This window comes from Hipposideros armiger, unplaced genomic scaffold (assembly GCF_001890085.2).
Source record: "Hipposideros armiger isolate ML-2016 unplaced genomic scaffold, ASM189008v1 scaffold_1472, whole genome shotgun sequence".
Lineage (NCBI taxonomy): Eukaryota > Metazoa > Chordata > Mammalia > Chiroptera > Hipposideridae > Hipposideros > Hipposideros armiger.
This window is the reverse complement of record NW_017732822.1, coordinates 6302-15607: the sequence shown is the minus strand read 5'-3', so window position 1 is coordinate 15607 and position 9306 is coordinate 6302. Positions and strand designations below refer to the sequence as shown.

The following is a 9306-nucleotide window of genomic DNA, read 5'->3' as shown; positions in this document are numbered from 1 at the left end:
AGAGAGAGAGAGAGAGAGAGAGAGAGAGAGAGAGAGAGAGAGCACAGTCTGGAAAGATGGTCACATCAACATTAAAAATAAAAAGAATTTTGTGATTATGACTGAAAGCTTTGAGGGTCAGCTCTTACCTGTAACAAACCTCCCATCAGTGATGCCAGTGCAGCCATTCCAATACACAGGACCCCAAACAGCACACCTAGATGGATGACGTAAAAGCCAGTGTAAGGTCTAGGCCCAGAGGATTAGAATTCTCAATAGAATAAACTACTGTACCTTTGATTCAAAGTGAGTAACATGACTGTGGTAAAGAATGGCCACATACATCGGAGCCAGCAAAACAGGGGGGAGGGGTGTTTTCCCTCAGGATCAGCAATGTGTAAAGAGGAAAGAAAACCCTGATTTTGTGTCCAAGGATTAATTACATCAGGTTATGTAAGAATCCCTAGAATTAACTATAAGGATTTTAATGTTAAGAACTATTGTTATTCATCTAATCCCTCATTAACATTTTTTTTTTTATAAAGGAAGGCTCAGGTCTCTGTTTTCCATTTGGGAAAAATAGGACACAATTCAGCTCTGCTCTGTACACCATGATGGGGGAAGGGAGTAATAAACCATTGGAAATTAGAGTCTTCTGACTGTAAGTGTTCCTTTCTCCTGGGAAGTGGCAATCCACACCAAGGTGGTCTCGGACCATCAGCCCTCTCATAATCTCCATCAACAGACCAAGCCTCTCCTGTTACACTAGGAAAGAAAGGCAGCTTCGAGACAAGTATAACATTGTCCCTTCCACTAAATTCTTTTCCCCTAACTTGTTTATAGAAATTCCCAAGCCACCACTGGTGGTCAGATTATGGGATTTTTTTATCTTTTATTTTTTTGGTCTTGGCTTTCAGTATTTCCCAGATTTTCTCCAAGTATATGTTTTACTATTTAAATGATAGGAACACTCCCCCACCCATTACCCACACACACCAATTTTATTTTTAAAGGCTTCCATTCAGCAAAAATAACTTCAAGTCAGTCAATATAATTTCCCACACATAAAATTCAAAATAATAAAAAAGCAAATGAGAAATTTGCTCATCATAAAATTAGTGCGTTCATTATATTATGTTATTCCTATCTTACACTAACCCTCACATCTTTGTTAAGTATATTAAGTAAATCTTATTGAATCTAAATGGAAAATCTTACATTAATCTTTTCGCAAAGAGCTCTTATTGCAATGATTTTTTTTTTTAATTGGGGAATTGGGGGAGGGAACAGTATTGAGGGATCAGGGAAGGGGAACAGACAAGTTGCTGTCCTTTTGTTCTTCAGTCTAGTTGTGGAGGACGTCGCTTCACTGGCCCATGTTGGTATTGTGATCATTGTGCTCTTCCCAGGTGAGGCAACGCCGGCGACTGGAAGGCTGCTCACGGAGGCTCACAGCAGCTCACGCTGGCTGCCGGCCACTCACGGTAGTTCATAGTAGCCCACTGCAGCCCTGCTGCAGCCTACCACATCCCCAGCGACTCAAGGCAGCCTGACCCCAGGTCGAGCTGTTGTTCACCATCTTAGCTGTAGAGGGTGCAGTGTCACTGGCCTTCATGTGGGATCTGAACCGTGGCCCTGATGCTCAGAGCCAGCACTCCCAAGCCGACTCTTAACCAATGCGCCACACGGCTGGCCCTGCAGTGATTTTTTTTATGCCCCTGAATACTAAAGTAAATAGTTTTTCCAACATATTTAACTTGATTCTTCTCCATTTGATAGGTCGTGCACTGTCATCATAGCGGGTTCTGGTATTCAAAGTCATTGGAAACACAATCAAATCATCTGCCATGTTCATCTCTGTGATGTCCTTACTGTAAATATCTTGAGATAATTTAATATAAATCTCGTTATTAATCATCATCAGCATCATTCTCTGAGCACCAGCTACTGCCACTTGTTTTATATGCATTATCTCTAAACTGCATAGTATCCCTGAAAGGTGGGTTATTTTTTTCCTTATTTCCCATGTAAAGAAACAGAGCTCAAATAGGTTGTTTGCTCAAGCCTGACAGTGAGTACACTGATGAAGCAAGATTGGGTTTAACTGGTTTCAAAAGCTTCTATTCATCCGCTAAACCATCCCGTTTCAATCATCTCGCAATAAGCCCGTCTAAATACTCTTCAGGAAACTCTGTATCATTCTGAAATTATGCTCCAGGAATAAAACTGGGTACATGATCAAAGGATGCAATACTGTTTAAATTTAGGAGGCAATGAAGAATATAAATGAAGTACTCATAGTCATGACAATTATAGATACAGAATTATGGCTCAAAACAGAGTTCTATTTACAATTTCTTTGACAGCCTATTAGTGTTGCTGTGCTGGGGTTTAGAACCATTAGCCCTCTCATAACATTTTGTTAGTGATTCATTCCAAAACATGTATATCCAAGGTGTCAAAATAAAGAAGTATATTAGGCAGCTTTCTTTAAGTCAGATATTACATTTGGGACATCTGGGAACTAGCAGCCTTTAAACCTTCCATTCAAGCTGATATTTAAGCCCTAATAAGGTTCTATAATCTAAGGCTAGAAGCTCAGCTTTCTTTGCACAATTTTATAGACCATCTCCAGGACAGTCTACGTATGCAGACAGAACAGACGATCAAGTCAGCTCAAAAACCATGATGTTCTGCTTCTTTATCTTCAATTCATACACACAGACTATTACCTTAAACTGACAAATAGCTCCTTTTTAGGTAATAGAGAAAAAAATGTGGCTCTTGGTTCCAAACTAAGGACATTTCTTAAAGTTGTGGTCTAAAGTTGAAAAGGAAAAGGAATGAATTTTTTTTCTGCGGTTAAAAATTTTAACAGATTCGGGTTAAGAAGAAGGTAGGAAAAGAAAATTAAATAAGACTCCTGGAAATCGTTCTTTGTGGTCCCTGACAAATAACTGTTTGATGTGTCTCCCAAATCGTGATGGCAGGTATGTCACAGGCATGCATAAGAGTATGTATGTACACTCAGAGATCCTTCCTCTGTATCTTCCAAGGAAAAAAACTGGAAACTTACTCAGTCCTTGGGAAGTCCAAGAGAGGGACCTTTCCGAAAGTGATTTGAAGTAAGGCTTGACCAGATCTTCCACAGTTACTGCTGCTAAGGCATTAATACTGGAAGATACTGTGCTGTAAGGGAAAACAGAACTTTTGATTTATAATAGTTTAATTTTAGTAATACTTTAAGTGGGAAGGATAAAGGGAAAAAACAAGTTGCTACTTCTGAAATATAACCAGATTTCTACTATATTATTTTTCTTGATCCGAGCATCCTCTCCCTGGAAACTATTATACAAGAATGATGCAGGCAACATCCATGGGCTTAATAGACAGAAAGGATAATTTAATGTTGCTTCCATTTTGCAATTACTCCTCAGTGTCTATGGAAAGAATCTACATAAATTATGCAGTATTATTATATAATGATTTCAAAACATAGTTTTCTTTGTGCATAGAAAGGATTGCCATGAGTCCTAACACACGCCCTAAATGTCAGTAATATGAATTTCCTGGTTCCTCATTGTCATATGCTGTACATGTGAAGAATTCCATGGATCAAACACAGAAAGAAAGTGCAATGAATAAGTTCAAGCACAAAACAAGATTCTTTGGACAGTGTATATTATTCAGCATGGAAATAGGAGATTTTAATTAAATTTTCCATTTGACCATGCTTTAGCCACATGTATATTTAAAACCGTGACTATAAGCACCCATTTTTGATCATCAGTGAAAGCTACCATCAACTGATCATCATTATTGTGACTCTACAGGGTAGGTGATAGTTTATTAGATAGTAGGGACCAAGTTAAAAGTGAGATAATGGACTGCTAATCCATAGAGACAAGAGTCAGGCCAACAGAGAGGATACCCAAGTATGTTGCCTCCTTTGAGGCATCTGTGCCCCATGTCCAAAATTCAGGTTTATTCCCCCAAATATCCAATAACAAAAAAAATATCTCAACAGGGAAACGATGTATTATTAGAGCCACAGTACATACCTTAATGTTCCACTGTACGCGCAGGCCACAAAAAGTCCAGGAACTCCTGGGTAATCTTGCAGAATGTCCAGTACCAAGTATGGCAAGAGCTAAAAAATTGCAAAATGTACTCCTCAGTCCTATTTGCTATCAAATAAAATTAATTAATGCCTCATTTACCTTGTGTTCTGCATAAACTAAAGGAAGCTATTCCACATAACTGAAACGTCTAAATATCTAAAATTAAACTCTTTAACCGCTTAGGCTTAAAGATAAGGACAGCACAGTAGTTAAGGACACGGCCTCTGGATTCAGACAGACAGATGTGGCTTTTGTTACTTAATATCTCTAACCTCAGTTTCCTCATCTGTATAGCAGGGATAATAATACTCACCTCACAGAGTTGCTATAGAATTTGAATTAGATAATCCTTGTAACGCTCTTAGTATGGGACATGGAATATAGTAAATGCTTGATAAAAGGTCGCTATTCTCATTCTTTGAAATAACAATTTAAAGGGATATTTTACACACCTCTGTGCTTAAGTAAGCAACACTCACTTAATTTAACTTTACTTGGTAACTCAAGGCTATCCGTGTGAACTTTACTCACTGCCCAGGACTGAAAAATGTAATTATAGCTGCATGAGACATAGTGACAAGTGGAGAGTAACCTCATAAAATTCCTGAAACTTGCTTCTTTTCACAAAGTTCCTCATACCAACTTGCTTTTTAATAAGTTACTTTTTAGAACAAATATTAGGGCCAGCCGAGTGGCTCAGTTGGTTAAGAGCTCGCTCAAGAGTGCAAGCTCTGAGCAACAGCGGTTCGATGCCCGGCCTGAACTGAGCTGCTGTTGAGCTGCCAACAGGTGGCTGGATGGCTCAGCTAAAAACAAAACAAAACAAAACAAAAAACAAAAAAAACATAAATATTAAATTAAATATTAAATAAGGATGGGGACGTATATGATTTCAGCACCATGTTACATGGCCATCTTGCAGCAAATTTGATTGGTCCTAAGTGGATAATTTTCCAGAAAAATGTCTCCTCGTTTGCACTGAAGGATTATTGATTCCTTCTCCCACTGGAGAGTGTAGAGAACAGGCCCTACTTTATCAGCCTCTTTGATTTCATTTAACAATGGTTTGCCAATGGGACATGGAAGAACATCATCCATTGTTGCAAGGGTCTGTGTTGAATTGTTTTAGCAATGCTTCCTCCATGTTCTCCAAAGCTTACTAATTCTTTATTCACAGAAAAGGAGAATAGCACTTCTTTCTATACAAGATTAAGTCCTCATTTTTCCAAGATATCTTAAAAGTTTAACTTCAAGTGGTATTCTATATATAAGCAAACGTGAAGTTCGTATTGTCAGTATTATAACAAGATCTAAAATCTTCTAACCTATCATCAACTTTCTCAGAATCTTTAGTGTGATATTTCATATTCTGAATAGTCCCCTCAGGTATAGGTAGTATCAACGAGGTAGGACAGACAGAGAAAAAAATAGTAAAGCTACATGTAGGCACCAATCCTGTTTCCTCCAGGTAAGCTCCAGCAGAGAGTAGCAGAAACGTATCTTCACATTCCTCAGGTAGAGATGTTGACCTCATCTTCAACTGGCTGTACCTTATTCACACTCTATCCCCAGTGAAATATTAATTGAATTAACCCAATAAAAAGCAACAACACAGTATTGGAAACATCCCATGAGGAGAAAATCTTTTTCTTTCTGAAAAAATTTTGCACACACTCTCTAAATGATAGGTGCATGCATGAAAGAGATCCTTGAATGGTTTCTATGACAAGGAGTCTCAAGGTTAGGAACTTGTAGAAATTTTTTTTTTTTTGCTCGGGGTAAGGGGAAGATATATTAGAAACATTTTTGTAAATTCCTATTGTCTTCATGATACAAACTTCAGATGATAAAGATTGACAAAAATCACAAATAAGCTTGACTAGAGAGAATATAATGGAAGAGTGCTTCCATATTCAGCGTAACCATGATTCTTGGGTTCTCTGAGCAAATGGGGAGGAATCTATTTACCAAAAGGTGGGCATGTGTTAAGATAGGTTTGAGATACACAGTTCAACGATGTTCTCATTTTCTAATCCCACAAAGTTGTATTTCTCTGGGAATACGAGGTCTGACAATTAAGTTCAAGAACTTAATGCAACAATGTTACTAACCTTTTTTTGATGTCAGAGGGATTATTCATTATGAATTTGTACCAACTGGACAAACAGTCAACCAAGTTTACCATTAGGAAGTGCTGAAAAGACTGTGTGAAAAAGTTAGACGACCTGAGCTTTTCACCAACAATTTATGTCTCTTGCATCATGACAATGCACCAGCTCACACGGCACTGTCTGTGAGGGAGTTTTTAGCCAGTAAACAAATAGCTGTATTGGAACACCCTCCCTACTCACCTGGTCTGTCCCCCAATGACTTTTTTACCCAACGATAAAGGAAATATTGAAATGAAGACATTTTGATGACATTCAGGACATCAAGGATCATACAATGACAGCTCTGATGGCCATTCCAGAAAAAGCGTTCCAAAATTGCTTAAGGATGGACTGGGTGCTGGCGTTGGTGCCTTAGCTTCCCAAGGGAAATACTTCAAAGGTGACCGTAGTGATATTCAGCAATGAGGTATGTAGCACTTTTTCAAAGGTTAAGTTCGCGAACTTAATTGTCAGATCTTGTATGTGATGCATTTGCACCAACATAAAAGTTAGTCTATCTTCATTCTAATAAATGCCCTGCATCTTGATTTGCAAGCGAATCTTAGAAAATAATTTTGGGAAGAACTGAGAACAAGAATGCAGACTTTGGAGTCTGGCAGTCCTGGGTTTGAATTCTAGCTACACTTTCTGAAAGATGGTATATCACATAGAGGATGAAAGTTAGGATTCTGGTGGCAGGCTGCCTGGGTTTGAATCCTGGCTCCAGGTTTACTAGCTGGTTACTTAACTTCTCTGTGCCTCAGTTTCCTCATCTTTAAAAGGGAGATAATCATAGAACCTACCTCAGAGTGTAGCCGCAAGGATTAAAAGTTGAAATTTATACAAAGCACTTATGATAGTGCCTAGCCCATGGAAAGTACTGATAAGTGCTTGCAGTTATTCTGTTTATTAGCTATGTGACCTGGGCAAGTTACGGGACCTCTCTGAGATTCATTCATTTCCTCATCTATAAAATTGGAATTACAGGGCTGTGAGGACTAATAATGTAAACTACTTGGCACAGAATCTCATCACATGGTATTCACTAAATGTTTACTTGTTAGATCCATTTCTCTATCATTTAAAAACTGGAAGATAAGGAAAACATAGTCAATAATATTGTGATAAGTTTGCACTGTGACAGATGATTAGAATTAGTGGGGTGATCATATTGTAAGGTATAAAAACATCGAATCACTATATTATATCCCTGAGACTAATAGAACTAATATTATATTGTGTACCAACTATACTTAAATTTTAAAAAATAAATAAAAACGAAGTTAACTACAAATGAGCAATCTAGCAATACCGACAAAATGTTCTACAGTAACATGGTTTGTGTACAGTTTTGGTTTTTTTAAAACTATGTTTACAGTTCTACTCCTAGCCTAGACTATTTCTTTTTAATACTTGGCTTGAAATTTTCTCAGGTATTTGAATATTTTAATCTTGGATATGGCAGTCTTCATTCCTGCTATATCTGCTAAAATAAATTTTTGCTAAATGCTTTATAGAAATTAAAGACAATTATATTGTACCTATTTACTGTTTCTCTACAAGAACGTGAATATTCTTTCCTCCTAACTAATAAGCTTTCTGAATGGCATTAATGCATGTGTAAGAAAGACATGGTACTGAACCTGATCTGGTGCAGAAACTTTGTTGGCTGTCCAAGGATCACAATCATGGTACCTGGAATACAGAGCGAGCCCAGAAAGCACTGCGCAGACAAGGATTACCCAGAGTCCCACAAGATTAATGTAGAGAGACCTAAAGAAGTGGGGGGAGAAAAAACAGCAAATGGCAATTGTAATTCCCATCCAAAGATGAGGAAACTTGTTATATAAACAGAAGAAACTTTCATGTTTAGATTCAATAAACACATACTATCTTTTGTTGATCAAAAATGCTACTTATTTTATCCTGGCCTAACCTTCTACTTATGATGTCAATCAATAATAATGTGTTTGGAAATCCTTAGGCTAGATGAGGTTTTCCCACTGAATGCATGTATTCTCCTGGTCAGAGTCCCATGGGCATTAGTAGCTTTGTAATGGCATCTAATGACACTACTTCAGGGCTCCTTGTCATGAAATAAAGACTTTAATAGTCAACAGATCAGTAGTTATACCTCATTTACCTTTTAAAAGTAATACAATTATGAACAACTAAACATAGTTATCATCTACATAGCAACTCATTAAACATGTTTGAATGTGGTTTGTAACACCATCCATTAGCTATGAAAGGCAAACCTGTATATTCCTTGGACTGTATCTTCCCAAACAATGTCCATCGTTATAACACATGGTATGTGCTCCAGCAGAGTGCAAACGTTTACATAACAATACTGGGGTCAGACATTAGCATAAACCCTGTCTCCACCTGCCATATGTGACCCTGGGCAAGTCATTTAGTGTCTCCACTCCTCAGTTTCTACATTCACACCTAGAGATAACAATGTCTATCTCACAGAGTTATAAGATGAAATGAAATGGCATTTATTGACTGGGAACAGTAGCAGATGTTGATAAGTGATCCATTTGAATGGCATGTAATCAACACTGGTTGAATGGTAGTTATTGATATGATTAGTATTAGTGCCATAGAATGCTATATCTTGATCGTCAGTGAATAGTAAACATTGCTCTCTCTCAGGTGGCCACATGATTTTCCCGGGTGGTGCTATGGTAGACATTGTGATGAGCTGCCTTAGAATGAAGAGAGGTATCGCCCTCCAAGTCATGCGTCCTTCCCCGGCGCACCTGAGTCTAATGACTCCTGGATTCAGAGGTTCAAAGGCCCAGTGCCCTCACCCTCACTCAGGACAAGTCTGAAGAATCTTCCCAGCTTAAGAGCGCCCCCAAGGCCTCTGGTGAGACTGCATTAGAGTCTAACTTCTTCCTCTGGCCAATCCTGCTCTCTTCCCTTCCTTCTCTTCTACAGGTGGAGATTCCCTAGTAGACTCTGGCATGCTTACCTCCGTCTCTAAGCCTGCTTTCGGGAGAACCCACCCTACAACGGGTGCCAAACAACAGACTGCTAGCCTTTTC

General features: G+C 38.4%; 1 protein-coding gene across 1 annotated transcript in view; it reads right to left on the bottom strand.

The window, feature by feature from the left end:
• Positions 1–8549, bottom strand: part of LOC109377597 (sodium-coupled monocarboxylate transporter 1-like) — a 30086-nt gene extending 21537 nt beyond the window's left edge. Inside the window, exons 1-5 of the mRNA XM_019633998.1 lie at positions 8509–8549; positions 7894–8023; positions 4041–4129; positions 3056–3168; positions 129–196 (exon numbers count right to left, since the gene is read on the bottom strand). Coding sequence (XP_019489543.1) covers positions 129–196; positions 3056–3168; positions 4041–4129; positions 7894–8023; positions 8509–8549 — 441 coding nt within the window. The remainder of the gene's footprint in view (positions 1–128; positions 197–3055; positions 3169–4040; positions 4130–7893; positions 8024–8508) is intronic.
• Positions 8550–9306: the final 757 nt, after the last annotated feature.